This window comes from Salmo salar, chromosome 23 (assembly GCF_965601325.2).
Source record: "Salmo salar chromosome 23, fSalSal1, whole genome shotgun sequence".
Classification (NCBI taxonomy): Eukaryota; Metazoa; Chordata; class Actinopteri; order Salmoniformes; family Salmonidae; genus Salmo; species Salmo salar.
The window spans coordinates 16,096,648-16,113,029 of NC_138313.1; the positions used below are offsets into that span (position 1 = coordinate 16,096,648).

Here is a 16,382-nt window from a genome sequence, read left to right on the forward strand (position 1 = left end):
CTCAGTGAGAATTTGTATCTACCAGCCATCAGACTTCTGAACACTTGAACTTGACTGACCACCTGCTCGGATTCTCGGCACATTAGCGCGCACACACACACACACACACACAGACACACACACACACACACACACACACACACACACACACACACACACACACACACACACACACACACACACACACACACACACACACACACACACACACACACACACACACACACACACACACACACACACCACAAATGCTGCTACCAGACTCTTATTACGATTGCTAAATGCTGCACAATTTAAACACTTGCCCCCAAATCCCCTCTTCCCCAAAACACACAGGTAAATACTGGACTATAAATTGTGTCTTCCTGTATTATACTTATACAAAAAAAATATTCTATTCAACTGAGCCATTTACTTTATGTTCATATTCTTATCATTTATTATTTATTATTGTTGTTGCACTGTAGAGAAGCATTTAGTTGGACGGTGTATACCATGTTTATCCCATACATATGACTAATAAAACTTAAAACTATTGTCACACTGCAGCAAATCATGAAATAGAACAGTATAACTCCGTGTTCTACAGAGTTCAAGAGTATTCTAAAGTGTTGTGTATAGTTCTATCTCGCCAATGAAGTCCAGTGAAGATGCCATCTACCACAGTTATCTTCTGTCAGAGATAGGAAAGCTTCAGAACCCTTCACCAGCCTTCTGTCCTGAAAACAGTATGCCTCAGCCAGCGGTGAAGGTTAGGTTGAGGGGAACAGAGCAGGACTTCACAATGCTGCCCCTGTGTTTCTCCTCCATATCTCTCTGCGATCTGGGATTGGCTGGATGTTGTCATCAGCACCCTGAGCCACAGATCCCATGGGTCAAGTCCTGTATAACCCCGGCCTTCACCAGCTTAATCAGGAACTCCTTCTCTTTAGAAATGTTATGAGTCCAGGACTGCGAACAGGAGACAGGGAGGGAGGAGAGGATAGGTGGGGAGAGAGGGAGGATGGAGAGATAGAAAGGACAGAGGGGTAGAGGGCAGGAGATGCAGAGGAAACAATTAGGTACTTTACAGGAGATGGAGGTAAAAAGTAACATTCTTTGAAAATGGAGGCAGGGAGGATGACAAAGCTGCTGCGTCCACATACTATTACTTTACTTTCAACTTTTGATCACAGAGATTTTCTCAGCGGAGGCAAAGGCGAGAGGTACAATAGAAGACCGAAAGTAAACAGACCGTTGAGGTTGACGGGGACACTATTGTGTCTTTTTAAAAGGAGCTTTCTACACTTACGGAGCTGCCCCTTTAAATACAGCGGACGAGAGAGAGACAATACCACATGACCGTACAATGTTTTTCACTAAACGTTGTGGCTAAACCATTTTAAGGTGGGCCGTTGGATGCAAAAGATAAGAGAAAGAGATAACGGATGTATTATTATGGCTTCACGAGCGAAATGTGAAAGCCATTCACTGCTCAAAACAGCGACGTCCATAGTGAAAGATCTGATGTTGGAGATGCCGGTACATGACGGTAAATGATGATGGGAAAACTAGTGTCATTGCAGGCATGTTCAAAACCTTTTATTAGTATCAACCACGACCACATCCTTTACAGGAACAACCTATCCCATACTTGCCTCTACTGAAACTAATAGCTGTTTTCAAACAGTTGAAAGGCAATAGCTATCGTGTATCTGGTCTAAAACATCACCCTTTACATAACTATCCTATATAACTGCCATACATTCTTTTTTTTTCCTTAGGAGAAGATGTCTGCAGGTCTCTGATCAAAAATTAGACCTAATAAACAATGTGGAGCAGTAAACATTGGGTGTGCGGGAGTTCTCTTTTTTATAATAAAGCTATCTACAGAACCATGCTTAAAAGAGTGTGTACTATTGGCTAGACTGGCAATCTCAGGTTCACATACACAATCCATGTCTCAATTGTCTCAAGGCTTAAAAATCCTTCTCTAACCTGTTTCCTCCCCTTCATCTATACTAATTGAAGTAGATATAACAGGTGACATCAATAAGGGATCATACTCTATATATACAAAAGTATGTGGACACCCCTTCAAATTCTGCAATTTCAGCCACACCCGTTGCTGACAGGTGTATAAAATTGAACACACAGCCACACAATCTCCATAGACAAACATTGGCAGCAGAATGGCCTTACTGAAACGCTCAGTGACTTTCAACGTGGCACCATCATAGGATGCGACCTTCCCAACAAGCCAGTTTGTCAAATGTCTGCCCTGCTAGAGCTGCCCCAGTCAACTGTAAGTGATGTTATTGTGAAGTGGAAACGTCTAGGAGCAACAACGGCTCAGCCGTGAAGTGGTAGGCCACACAAGCTCTCTTCTCTTCCCTTTCATCTGATTGAAGAAGTAACATCAATAAAGGATCATATCTTCCACCCGGATTCACCTGGTCAGTCTATGTCATGGAAAGAGCAGGTGTTCATAAAGTTTTGTACTCTCAGTGTAAGTGATATTTGTTGTGTCTTGATTTGGCTGTCCCCATAGGGGAACCCTTTTTGGTTCCAGGTAGAACCCTTTTGGGTTCCAGGTACAACCCTTTTGGGTTCCGTGTAGAACTCTCTGTAGAAAGGGTTTTACATGGAACCCAAAAGGGTTCTACCTGGAAACAAAAGAGATCTACTGGGAACCAAAAAGTGTTATTCAAAGGGTTGTTATATGGGGGCAGCCTAAGAATCCCTTTCGGTTCAAGATATCACCTTTTGGTCTAATAGTGCAGTGAATCCTTTAGGTATCATTAGAAAGAGCATATGATAAGTGTTTGAACAGTCTTAGCTGTTCAGTACATAGCTGTGTGTGATTGCTCCATTCAGAGGCAGGATAGCCTGTTGGACCGAGCGGTTCTACTGGCACAGACCCAAAGGTCTTTGAGTGTGAGGCCCAGCGTTCATCTTGGAATGACAGCTTCACACGGGCCCTGGGTCACCCACAGAGAGAATACTGTACTACCACAGCTCTCAATTATACATGGCAGGGGGGTGGGAGTGGTGCTGAGATGGGTTTGTGCCACTGCAAACTAAAACACAAGTTGACACTGACATCTGGTGCAAAACAAATCAAATTGTATTGGTTACATTCACCAAATTTAACTGGTGTAGACTTTACATGGAAATGCAGAATACAAAAATAAAAATATTTGCTAAAAAAAAGAAATAGTAACACAATTAAAACAATAATGAGGTAATATACAAGGAGTACAAGTATCGAGTCAACGTGCAGGGGTACTAGGTAGATTAGTTAATTGAGGTAATACCGAGAAATTGCCAAGAAACTGAAGATCTTGTATAACACTGAGTAGCAAAAAAAAAGCCATATCTCAGACTGGCCAATAAAAATAAAATATTAAGATGGGCAAAAGAACACAGACACTGGACAGAGGAACTCTGCCTAGAAGCCCAGCACCCCGGAGTCACCTCTTCACTGTTGACGTTGAGACTGGTGTTTTGCAGGGATTATTTAATGAAGCTGCCAGTTGAGGATTTGTGAGGCGTCTGTTTCTCAAACTAGACACTCTAATGTACTTGTCCTCTTGCTCAGTTGTGCACCGGGGCCTCCCACTCCTCTTTCTATTCTGGTTAGAGCCAGTTTGCGCTGTTCTGTGAAGGGAGTAGTACACAGCATTGTACGAGATCTTCAGTTTCTTGGCAATTTCACGCATTAGAATAGCCTTCATTTCTCGGAACAAGAATAGACTGATGAGTTTCAGAAAAAAGTTATTTGTTTCTGGCCATTTTGAGCCTGTAATCAAACCCACAAATGCTGATGCTTCAGATACTTAACTAGTCTAAAGGCCAGTTTTATTGATTCTTTAATCAGTACAACAGTTTTCAGCTGTGCTAACATAATTGCAAAATGTTTTCTAATGATCAACTAGCCTTTTAAAATGATAAACTTGGATTAGCTAACACAACGTGCCATTGGAACACAGGAGTGATGGTTGCTGATAATGGGCCTCTGTCCGCCTATGTAGATATTCCATAAAAAATCTGCCGTTTCCAGCTACAATAGTCATTTACAACATTAACAATGTCCACACTGTATTTCTGATCAATTTGATATGATTTTAATGAACAAAAAATGTGCTTTTCTTTCAAAAACAAGGACATTTCAAAGTGACCTCAAACTTTTAAACGGTAATGTACATGTAGGTAGGGGTAAAAGTGACTAGGCAATCAGGATATATAATAAACAGACTAGCAGCAGTGTATGTGAAGATTGTGAAATTGGGTCTATGTGTGGCATCAATATGCAAGCGTGTGTGTGAGAGTATGTAGTGTGTGTGTGTGGGTTGGAGTGTGTGGAGTGTTAGTGTAGTGGGAATGTGTGGGCAGAGTCTAGTGAGTGTGCAGATCCAGTGCAAGGGTGTCAGTGCAAAACAATTAAGATAAAGAATTCAATAATAAAAGGGGTCAACGTAAATAGTCCGGGTAGCCATTTGATTAACTGTTCATCAGTCTTATGGCTTGGGGTTAGAAGCTGTTCAGGTACCTTTTGGTCCCAGACTTGGCGCTCCGGTACCGTTTTCCATGCGGTAGCAGAGAGAACAGTCTATTACTTGGGTGGCTGGAGTCTTTGACAATTTTTAGGGCCTTGCTCTGACACTGCCTGTTATAGAGGTCCTGGCATTGTCGTGCCCTCTTCATGACTGTGTTGGTTTGTTTGGATGATGATAGGTCCTTAGTGATGTGGACACTCCACTACACCCCCTTCGATGTGAATGGGGGCGTGTTCAGCCCCCCATTTCCTGTAGTCCACGAAAAGCATATTTGTCTTGCCCATATTGAGGGAGTGGTCTGCCAGGTTTCTGACCTCCTTGCTATAGGCTGTTTCATCAGCCTCAGTGATCAGGCCTACCACTGTCGTGTTGTCGGCAAACTTAATGATGGTGTTGGAGTCATGCACGGCCACGCAGTTGTGGGTGAACAGGGACTACACGAGGGGAATCAGCACGCACCCTTGAAGGGCCCCCCTCACCAACTAGGGGCGGCCCATCAGGAAGTCCAGGATCCAGTTGCAGAAGGAGATTTTCAGTCCCAGGTTCCTTAGCTTAGCGATGAGCTTGGAGGGCACTATGTTGTTGAATGCTGAGCTGTAATCAATGAACAGCATTCTCACGTATGTGTTGATTTTGTCCAGGTGGGAAAGAGCAATGTGGAGTGCAATAGAGATTGCATCATCTGTTGATCTGTTGGGGCGGTATGCGAATTTGAGTGGGTCCAGAGTTTCTGGGATGCTGGTGTTGATGTGAGCCATGACTAGCCGTATAAAGCATTTCATGGCTACAGATGTGAATGCTATGGGGCAGTAGGTCATTTAGACAGGTTACCTTGGCATTCTTAGGCACAGGGACTATGGAGACTATTTGCTTAACCTGTTTGGGATAGGGGGCAGCATTTTCACGGCCAGGTAAAAAACGTACCCGATTTAATCTGGTTACTACTCCTGCCCAGAAACTAGAATATGCATATAATTAGTAGATTTGGATAGAAAACACTCTAAAGTTTCTAAAACTGTTTGAATGGTGTCTGTGAGTATAACATAACTCATATGACAGGCCAAAACCTGAGAAGATTCTATACAGGAAGTGCCCTGTCTGACAATTTGTTCTCCTTCTAGGGCATCTCTATCAAAAATACAGCATCTCTGCTGTAACATGACACTTTCTAAGGTTTTCAATCGCTCTCAGAAGGCGCCAGAAAGTGGAATGAGAGCTCTCCAGTCTCTGGGTGAAAAACAGCAGGGGTTTTTGTGAGTGGTCCTTCTGAGAACAATGACACTGGAGCGCGCGTGCACGCGACGACTCCATGTTTTACTTTCAGTGTTTGAACGAATACAACGTCGCCCGGTTGGAATATTATCGCTATTTTACAAGAAAAATAGCATAAACATTTATTTTAAACTGCGTTTGACATGCTTCGAAGTACGATAATGGAATATTTTTACATTTTTTGTCGCGAAATGCGCCGGCGCGTCACCCTTCGGATAGTGACTTGAACGCACGAACAAAACGGAGCTATTTGGATATAACTATGGATTATTTCGAACCAAAACAACATTTGTTGTAGAAGTAGAAGTCCTGGGAGTGCATTCTGACGAAGAACAGCAAAGGTAATCCAATTTTTCTTATAGTAAATCTGAGTTTGGTGAGGGCCAAAGTTGGTGGGTGTCAAATTAGCTAGCCATGATGGCCGGGCTATGTATTCAGAATATTGCAAAATGTGCTTTCACCGAAAAGCTATTTTAAAATCTGACACCGCGATTGCATAAAGGAGTTCTGTATCTATAATTCTTTAAATAATTGTTATGTTTTTTGTGAACGTTTATCGTGAGTCATTTAGTAAATTCACCGGAAGTTTGCGGTGGGTATGCTAGTTCTGAACATCACATGCTAATGTAAAAAGCTGTTTTTTGATATAAATATGAACTTGAACAAAACATGCATGTATTGAATAACATAATGTCCTAGGAGTGTCATCTGATGAAGATCATCAAAGGTTAGTGCTGCATTTAGCTGTGGTTTTTGTGACATATATGCTTGCTTTGAAAATGGCTGTGTGATTATTTTTGGGAGGGTACTCTCCTGACATAATCTACTGTTTTGCTTTCGCTGTAAAGCCTTTTTGAAATCGGACAATATGGTTAGATAAAGGAGAGTCTTGTCTTTAACCTGTTAGGGCTGGGGGCAGTATTGACACTGCTGGATAAAAAATGTACCCGATTTAATCTGGTTACTACTCCTGCCCAGTAACTAGAATATGCATATAATTATTGGCGTTTGGATAGTGGCTGGTTACAGTACTGTGAGACTCAGGCTCGTGCCCGCGTCGACCGAATGCTTTGTTTTCTTTCCTCTGTTTACCTAAACGCAGATTCCCGGTCGGAATATTATCGCTTTTTTACGAGAAAAATGGCATAAAAATGGATTTTAAACAGTGGTTGACATGCTTCGAAGTACGGTAATGGAATATTTAGAATTTTTTTGTCACGAAATGCGCCATGCTCGTGACCCTTATTTACACTTCGGATAGTGTCTTGAACGCACAAACAAAACGCCGCTATTTGGATATAACGATGGATTATTTTGGACCAAACCAACATTTGTTATTGAAGTAGCAGTCCTGGGAGTGCATTCTGACGAAGAACATCAAAGGTAATCAAACTTTTGTAATAGTAAATCGGAGTTTGGTCAGGGCTAAACTTGGTGAGTGTCTAAATGGCTAGCCGTGATGGCTGGGCTATCTACTCAGAATATTGCAAAATGTGCTTTCACCGAAAAGCTATTTTAAAATCGGACACCTCGATTGCACAAAGGAGTTCTGTATCTATAATTCTTAAAATAATTGTTATGTTTTTTGTGAACGTTTATCGTGAGTAATTTAGTAAATTCACCGGAGGTTTGCGGGGGGTATGCTAGTTCTGAACGTCACATGATAATGTAAAAAGCTGTTTTTTGATATAAATATGAACTTGATTGAACAAAACATGCATGTATTGTATAACATAATGTCCTAGGTGTGTCATCTGATGAAGATCATCAAAGCTTAGTGCTGCATTTAGCTGTCTTCTGTGTTTTTGTGACATTATATGCTAGCTTGAAAAATGGGTGTCTGATTATTTCTGGCTGGGTACTCTGCTGACATAATCTAATGTTTTGCTTTCGTTGTAAAGCCTTTTTGAAATCGGACAGTGTGGTTAGATTAACGAGAGTCTTGTCTTTAAAATGGTGTAAAATAGTCATATGTTTGAGAAATTGAAGTAATAGCATTTCTAAGGTATTTGAAAATCGCGCCACGGGATTCCACTGGCTGTTGCGTAGGTGTGACGATTTCGTCCCGCCTAGCACAGAGAGGTTAAAATGGTGTAAAATAGTCATATGTTTGAGAAATTGAAGTTATAGCATTTTTGAGGTATTTGTATTTTGCGCCACACTATACGATTGGATATTGGTGAGGCGTTCCGCTAGCGGAACGTCTGTCCCTAATTAAAAAATGTAGGTAAACTACATGACCAAAAGTATGTGGACAACTGCTCGTCTCTTTCCAAAGTCATGGGCGTTAATATGGAGCTGGTCCCCCCCCCCCCTTTGCAGTTATACCAGCCTCCACTCACCTGGGAAGACTTTCCACTAGATGTTGGAACATTGCTGCAGGGACTAACTTCCATTCAGCCACAAGAGCATTAGTGAGGTCGAGCACTGATGTTGGGAGATTAGGCCTGGCTCGCAGTTGGCATTCCAATTCATTCCAAAGGTGTTCGATGGGGTTGAGGTCAGGGCTCTGTGCAGACCAGTCAAGTTCTTCCACAACGATCTCAACAAACCATTTCTGTATGGACCTCGCTTTTTGCACAGGGGCATTGTCCTGCTGAAACAGGAAAGGGCCTTCCCCAAACTGTTGCCACAAAGTTGGAAGCACAGAATCGTCTAGAATGTCATTGTTTGCTGTAACGTTAAGATTTCCCTCCACCAAACCCAGATTCGTCGGTCCGACTGCCAGATGGTAGAGCGTGATTCATCACTACAGAGAATGCGTTTCCACTACTCCAGAGTCCAATTGGCGGCTAGCTTTACACCACTCCGGCTGACGCTTGGCATTGCACATGGTGATCTTAGGCTTGTGTCTGGCTGCTCGGCCATGGAAACCCATTTTATTAAGCTCCCGATGAACAGTTATTGAGCTGACTTTGCTTCCAGAGGAAGTTTGAAACTCGGTAGTGAGTGTTGCAACCGAGGACAGACCATTTTTACGCACTACACGCTTCAGCACTCTGCGGTCCTGTTCTGTGAGCTTATATGGACTACCATTTCACAGCTGAGCCGTTGTTGCTCCTAGACATTTCCACTTCACAAGAACAGCACTTACAGTTGACTGGGGCAGCTCTAGCAGGGCAGACATTTGATGAACTGACTTGTTGGAAAGGTGGCATCCTATGATGGTGCCATATTGAAATTAACTGATCTATTCAGTAATGCCATTCAACTGCCAATGTTTGTCTAAGGTGATTGCTTGGCCGTGTGCTTGGTTTTATACACTTGTCAGCAACAGGTGTGGCTGAAATACCTGAATCCACTAATTCAAAGGGATGTCCACATACACTATATATACAAAAGTATTACAGACTGTGTCAGAGAGAGGTTGAAAATGTCATTGAAGACACTTGCCAGCTGGTCAGCGCATACTCCGAGTACTTGTCCTGGTAATCCATCTGGCCCTGTGGCCTTGTGAATGTTAACCTGTTTAAAGGTCTCACTCACAACGGTTATGGAGAGCATGATCATACAGTTGTCCTGAACAGCTGGGGCTCTCACATATGCTTCAATGTTGTTTGCCTCGAAGCGAGCATAGAAGGCATTTAGCTCATCTGGTAGCCTTCCATCACTGGGCAGCTCTCAGATGGGTTTCCCTTTGTAGTCTGTGATAGTTTGCAAGCCCTGCTACATCCAACGAGTATCAGAGCCGGTGTAGAAGGATTAGATCTTAGTCCTGAATTGATGCTTTGCCTGTTTACTGTGTACTTAACCAGCAGACAGATGGCCCCTGTAGACACAGGGACTTGTCTGTCTGTGTCCCTATTCCCTATAGTGCCCAATTTGTTTTAGGGCTATGGTCTAAAGTTGTGCACTATTAAGGGAATAGGGTGCCATTTGGGACACACTCACTGTGGTGCTTGTGGTAGTGTCCCCTCTTTAGAACTCAGCACCCACAGGCTCCTATACACTTGACTTTCTTTACACATCCTACTTCATATCCTACTCCACATCTCGCCTCTCGTTTGGTGGTGGGAACAGGGAAGTAACATGATGAATATAAGAGAGTAACCACGAGACTCTTGGAGAAGGGTATTAAATCATGACAGAAAGGTTTGTGTAAACTTCCACTGGGGAGAAGTAAACTATCAAAGCTAAACAGACAGGATGTTGGTGGGCAGGGGAGACAGGGACACACGCTTAGCAGGGAATGCTAACACAGAATCACCGGCTGGCTGTAAGGTTCATAGCTGTGGACTTTGAGTGGGCAGATGGATGGGTGGATGTTACTGGTATGTTCCAGTAACTAAGGGTTCAGAGAACAGCCGATACCACAGCAACACAGTCAAGTGACCTGTAGGACTCATCATCAAAGGGATCCCCCGCAACGTTGACTTTTTGTCTCTTTCAGATCAACCTAACCCTTTCACAACTTTACCCTTTCACAACCTAACTCTTTCAGAAACTAACCCTGTCAGAACTCTTTCATAAACAAAACCTTTGCAAACTAACCCTTTCACAACCTAACCCTAACACTTAGAAATAAAGGTACTATCTAGAACTTAAAATGTACTTCTGCTGTCTCCATAAGAGAACCATTTAAAGAAACATTTTTGGTTTTAGGTAGGACCCTTTCCACAAAAGGGTTGTCCTATGGGGACTGCCAAAGATGCCTTTTGGAACCCTTCTGGACTGAGGGATTCTAAAGTGAAAAAGAGTGTCACTAACTGGCGGTGGACTCCAATAGAGGTGCTGGTTTAACATGTTGGTACAACTGTTCTCTGTTAGAAGGCGGATAATGACAAATAGGAGACAGATGTACAGAACACGCTTTATTCCACATTCAAGACAGACAGGCACACACACAGCGATAGGAATTGGACTGATGGTAGTAGTGAAAGGGATAGTGGATGTCTAGGAAAAGACAAGAGAGAAAGAATCAGACAATGTACAACTGGTATAGCTACAAAGGCAGTAATAACAATAATAACAATGTAATTGTAATGCTACCATAGTAATAGCAGTGCTAATAACTACATAATTGTAAAGTGGCAAGCAATATATTGGCTAATAGCACATAATGAACAGAACAGGCTACAGTATGTGCAAAGGAATAGCAGTAGCATGAGCAGTACTAGTATGTTAGCAATATTGGCTACACAGAGAGGCTAGTAGGACCCAGCTAATGTAGCACACAATATGACAGTATACATGTAGCACACTATGTTAGGCAATACCAGGCTAGTAGTACGGGACAGTATATACAGAGGCAGGATAGCATGCTAGGCTAGTAGACCACAGGCTCTGGGACATGGCAGACAACGTAAAAGCTATACAGTTAGCGCGCGAGCAAGGCTAATAGATGCAAGGATGTTAACGTGTAGACAATAACAAGGCCATGGGGGCAGGCATCTTGGGAGAGGCCAGGACGTGATGATGTTATAGGCCGGCCATCTTGGGTGAGTGTGAGACACAATAGGCTGGCAGACATCTTGGCTCATAGAGTGTAATGGGGAAAGATTTTACCTCATAGCCTGAACATGTAAAGTACCCCTGAACTATGCCATAAGGGCCAGATAAGCAGGACTAGTGTGGCTAGTACACAGGCCTGAGATAGTAACATTTAACCCTCAAATGAATAAGCACACGGTAGTAATTACACAGTAGTTACACAGTCAAAAGGGACTATTATATACAGAGGCAGAATATACACATGAACCCTAATAAAGTCCACTTACATGGTCAGTGACACACTAACACACGGTTGCACAGTCCAGGGTGGAGGCTTGTCCTCGTAGAAAGGATCCAGTGGTGAGCTTTGTTGAGGTGATGCAAAGTTCTTCCGACCTGTTGTCTCTCTGCACCCCTGCAGTAAAAGGCTACAAAGCTTGTCTCTTCAGTATCAGAGATAGGGAGAAGGTTTGAATGGTTAATGTCTGAGGGTTTAATGACAAAGGTTAGAGGGTTTTGAACATAAAGGCTACAGGTATAAATGACGCACTTCATGAATGAATCACTGGAACCTAGGATGACATAATGATCTTTATAGTCTTCTATAAATGGGGCGGTAGGTAGCCTGGCGGGTAGGAGCATTGGGTAGGTACCCGAAAGGTTGCTGGATCGAGTCCCCGAGCCGACATGGTAAAAATGTGTTGTTCTGCCCTTGAGCAAGGCAGTTAACCTTTGTAGGTTTACTGCCGAGGTAGGCTACCATCACCCGCCTCAGCTTGACCCCATTGTCCAGTGGCAGAGTCCACTTCACACCTCTGTGTTAGGGACCAGGTTGCTCAGGTACTCAGTCAGTTGAACTGGTCAGCCAATCACAGACCCTATCAGGTGGGATAACAGACCCATATTCCTGCCTGGTTTGAATGGTCTGCTGGCTCCAAGCAGCAAGATTTTGATTGTTGTGTATTCTAGTTTCAAGTGCTACACGATCTAACCCGCTGTGGTGACAAACAAACTCTTTGGCTTGTATCCATTCATCCACATGGCTGCTGGCTGCGCATTGCTACCACCGGAAATGTTTGTTTTTGTAAGGACACAAAAAAAAACAGAGGCAGTGGGAGAACCTATTTAAGTAAGTAAATACATTTTGAAAAATGTTAAAACAGTAATATTAGTAGGCCACTTTGTAGGCTAACTCAATTGAGCTGCTAGCTAGCTAACTTTACACACTGTTTAGCTAAGTTAATTAAATGTAATCAGCTAGCTAACTTTCTTTTCACTAGCTATCTTGATGTAATCATTGTAAATTAAAAATACAGTCTCCAAATGCATTTGTAGAAAACAGCCATGGAATTATTGACAAGTGTTACTCCCCTAAAAAGCCCTCCCCAGTGCCCTTCCTTCAGCAAATCAGATCACGCCTCCATTCTACTCCTGCCTTCCTATAGGCAGAAACTTAAACAGGAAGTATCCATGGTAAGGACTGTTCAACGTTGGTCTGACCAATCAGAATCTATGCTTCAAGATTGCATGTTGATATGTTCTGAGTTGACTTTGAGAATAACATTGGCGTATACACTGACTCGGTGACTGAGTTTATCAGATGAAATCAAATCAAGCTTAATTGTTTTTACCAACCGAGGCAAGGAAACCTCTCGAACCAGCTAAGGCATGGGAGCCTGACGAGCCAGCTGAGGCACCCCTGGCTCCTACGGCAGCGGCACCCGGGCCCGGCATCACCAACAAAACAGAAAACAAAAACCTCCCTGAAGCTTCAAATATTGATGTCAACATTCCTTAAGGACAGACGCTGGAGACGAGAAGCAAGTACAGGGAGAGAACATTTAATGAAACACGGACAGGAACAGAATACAGACAGCGTCTGGACAGGGGAAAACAAAACAACAATAATGCTGACACACGGAACTAACTGAGGAACAGACAGATATAGAGGGGCCAGGTGTCCAGGTGTGTCCAATGAGTGCTGATGCGCGTAATGATGGTGACAGGTGTGCGTAATGATAGGAAGCCTGGCACCAGAGAGGAGGAGAGAGAGCAGGCGTAATAGAATGACACAAACTGAACAACTAAAAAGTACCCTAAGGAAAAGAAAAGCTAAAAAGATGTGTCCACAGTCCACATATGTCCAGAGTTTCGGCCTCCCTCAGGTCCTCTAGCAGGCTATTCCAGAAGCTGGGGGCATAATAACTAAAGGCTGCCTCTCCATGCCTCTTGGTCCTAGGCTTTGGGATTGTTAAAGGCCAGTGACAGAGGATCTGAGGGACCTACTGGTTACATAACTTAAAAGCATGTCTGACAAGTACTGGGGTGCACAATCATGGATTGGTTTAAAAACCAATAGAAGAATCTTAAAATGTATTCTAAAACTCACAGGCAGCTGGTGTTCATAGAGGAAGTGCATAGAGGATGTTGTTCCAACTGTGACGAATAAAACTTATCCAAACCCCCAAAAATCGGATAATTGGCAGCGTTAAGACAAAACTAAAGGTGTAAACCACCGTAATTAACCGTGGCAAGGTGACTGGGAACATGTACAAACAGTCCAGCTATGCCCTCCGTAAGGCAATAAAGCAGTCACAATTCAATGGCTCAGACACAAGATGTATATGGCAGGGAGTCCAGACAATCATGGATTATAAATGTAAAACCAGCCACATCGCTGACACTGACGCCTTGCTCCCAGACAAGCTACACATCTTCTTCACCCGCTTCGAGGAAAACAAAGTGCCGTCGGTACAGGCCAACACCGGTCATGAGGACTGTGCGCTCTCGTTCTACGTGGCTGACATGAGTAAGACATGTAAGCCTGTTAACCCTCGCAAGGCTGCCAGCCCAGACAGCATCCATAGCCGTGTCCTCAGAGCATGTGCAGACCAGCTGGCTGGAGTGTTTAAAGACATATTGAAGCTCTCCCTATCCCAGTCTGTTGTCCCTACTTGCTTCATGATGTCCACCATTGTTCCTGTACCCAAGAAAGCGAAAGTAACTGAACTAAATGACTATCGCCCTGTAGCACTCACATCTGTCATCATGAAGTGCTTTGAGAGGGTAGTTAAGGATCATATCCCCTCCACCTTACCGGACACACTAGACCCACAACAATTTGCATACCACACCAACAGATCCACGGATGACGCAATCGCCATGGCACTGCCCTATCACATCTGAAAAAGAGGAATACATATGTAAGATTGCTGTTAATCGACTACAGCTCAGCCTTCAACACCATAGTGCCCTCCAAGCTGATCACTAACCTCCGGACCCTGGGTCTGAACCCCACCCTGTGCAACTAGGTCCTGGACTTCCTGACGGGCCGACCCCAGGTGGGGAAGGTAGGCAACAACATCTTCACTACGTTGATCCTCAACACGGGGACCCCACAAAGGTGCGTGATCAGCCCCGTCCTATACTCCCTGTTCATCCATGACTGCGTGGCCACGCACGTCTCCAAGTCAAGTATCAAGTTTGCAGACGACACATCAGTGGTAGTCCTGATTACCAACAATGACGAGATCGCCTACAGAGAGGAGGTGAGGGCCCTAGCGGAGTGGTGCCAGGAAAATAATCTCTCCCTTAGCCTTCCCTGTAGCTCAGTTGGTAGAGCATGGTGTTTGCAACGCCAGGGTTGTGGGTTCGATTCCCACGGGGGACCAGCACAGAAATTTTTTTTTTATGAAATGTATGCATTCACTACTGTAAGTCACTCTGGATAAGAGTGTCTGCTAAATGACTAAAATGTAAATGTCAACAAAACAAAGGAGCTGATCGTGGAATTCAGGAGGCAGCAGAGGGAGCACGCCCACATCGACGGGGCCGCAATGGAGAGGGTTAAAAAACGTAAAAGTTAAAAGGTTAAAAGTTCCTTGCCGTGTACATCACTGACAACCTGACATGGTCCATCCATGTTCAACCTCACTCTTTAACCTCAGGAAGCTGAAGAAATTTGGCTTGGCCCCTTCTACAGATGCACCACTGAATGCATCCTGTTGGACTGTATCAACGCCTGGTACGGCAACTGCACCATTCGCAACAGTAGGGCTCTCCAGAGGGTGGTCAGCCCAACGCATCACTGAGGGCACACTGCCTGCCCTCCAGAACATCTACAGGCCGTGGCCCGACTCAGCTTGTCACCACTAGCTGGCCTCCGCCCAGTAGCCTGCCCTGAACAAGCCTGCTACCAACCGGTACTTAACCCTGCACCTTAGAAACTGCTGCCCTATGTACATACTGTAGTCATTGAAAACTTTAATAATGTTTACATACTGTTTTACATATACTTCATATGTATATACTGTATTCTAGTCAAGGCTCATCCTATATAATTACTGCTGTACACACCTTTTCTATTCATATGCTGTCCATGATGTCTATAGACACAATTATATAGATATATTTCCATTCCTGACTCTGACATTGCTCATTCTAATATTACTACATTTCTTAATTCCTTTATATAAAATAATTGGGTTTGCGTGTATTGTATTATATTGATAGCTATGAACATAAGCATTTCGGTACACCCACGATAACATCGGAAAAATATATGTACGTGACCAATAACATTTTATTTGACTAGGAAGAGGATGAAATTCCAGCTCCAGCTGTCAGTAAAGGGAGAGTGTAGGCTACTGGATCGGATAGGTAACTTTCTGGGAGGCCATTATGTAAAGATTCTAATGTTCCATTCCCTAGAGGGAAAGACAGAGAGATAATAGCAACATAATATTCAGTGCTGTCTAATTTGAGTATAATGAAGCCTATTTCTTTGTGATGTTTTCTGTCCTCAGATATGTAAATCAATGAAAACCTGTGTTTGCAGATGAAGAGAGGGGTACCAATGAATGTCCCAAGAGACAGATTTTCATACAGGATTTATCCCAGTGTTTTACTCAAAAGGCTCAGACTTTTCTGTTTCCATCTACGCAGGCCGGCACCCGTCTCTCACTGGGCCATGGCTCCGGCAGACCTGCTCTCCCTTGGGGCCAAAACTAGGCCGCTGGTACTTTTCATCTTCCGTTTACACAATAATGGCTAACTATGAACTTTAACATCTTCTCATAAAGCAACTGCGTATACCAGCATTATTTTTGTATGCAACATTTGCTAACATACTGTAGATAGGCC

General features: G+C 43.5%; 1 protein-coding gene across 9 annotated transcripts in view; it reads right to left on the reverse strand.

Annotated features, from left to right (window-relative positions):
* Window positions 1-425: 425 nt before the first annotated feature.
* LOC106584184 (CMP-N-acetylneuraminate-beta-1,4-galactoside alpha-2,3-sialyltransferase) overlaps window positions 426-16,382 on the reverse strand; it is a 100,324-nt gene continuing 84,367 nt past the window's right edge. For 6 of the 9 annotated variants that reach the window (XM_045705918.2, XM_045705917.2, XM_045705916.2 and 3 more), the window contains 2 exons: window positions 11,528-11,668; window positions 10,609-10,703 (listed from right to left, as the gene is read on the reverse strand). In XM_045705918.2, coding sequence (XP_045561874.1) covers window positions 11,543-11,668 — 126 coding nt within the window. In that variant the 3' untranslated portion in view covers window positions 10,609-10,703; window positions 11,528-11,542. Of the gene's footprint in view, window positions 952-10,608; window positions 10,704-11,527; window positions 11,669-16,382 lie in introns of those variants that run through there. The other 3 variants (XM_014169171.3, XM_014169168.3, XM_045705914.2) reach the window with 2 other exon arrangements.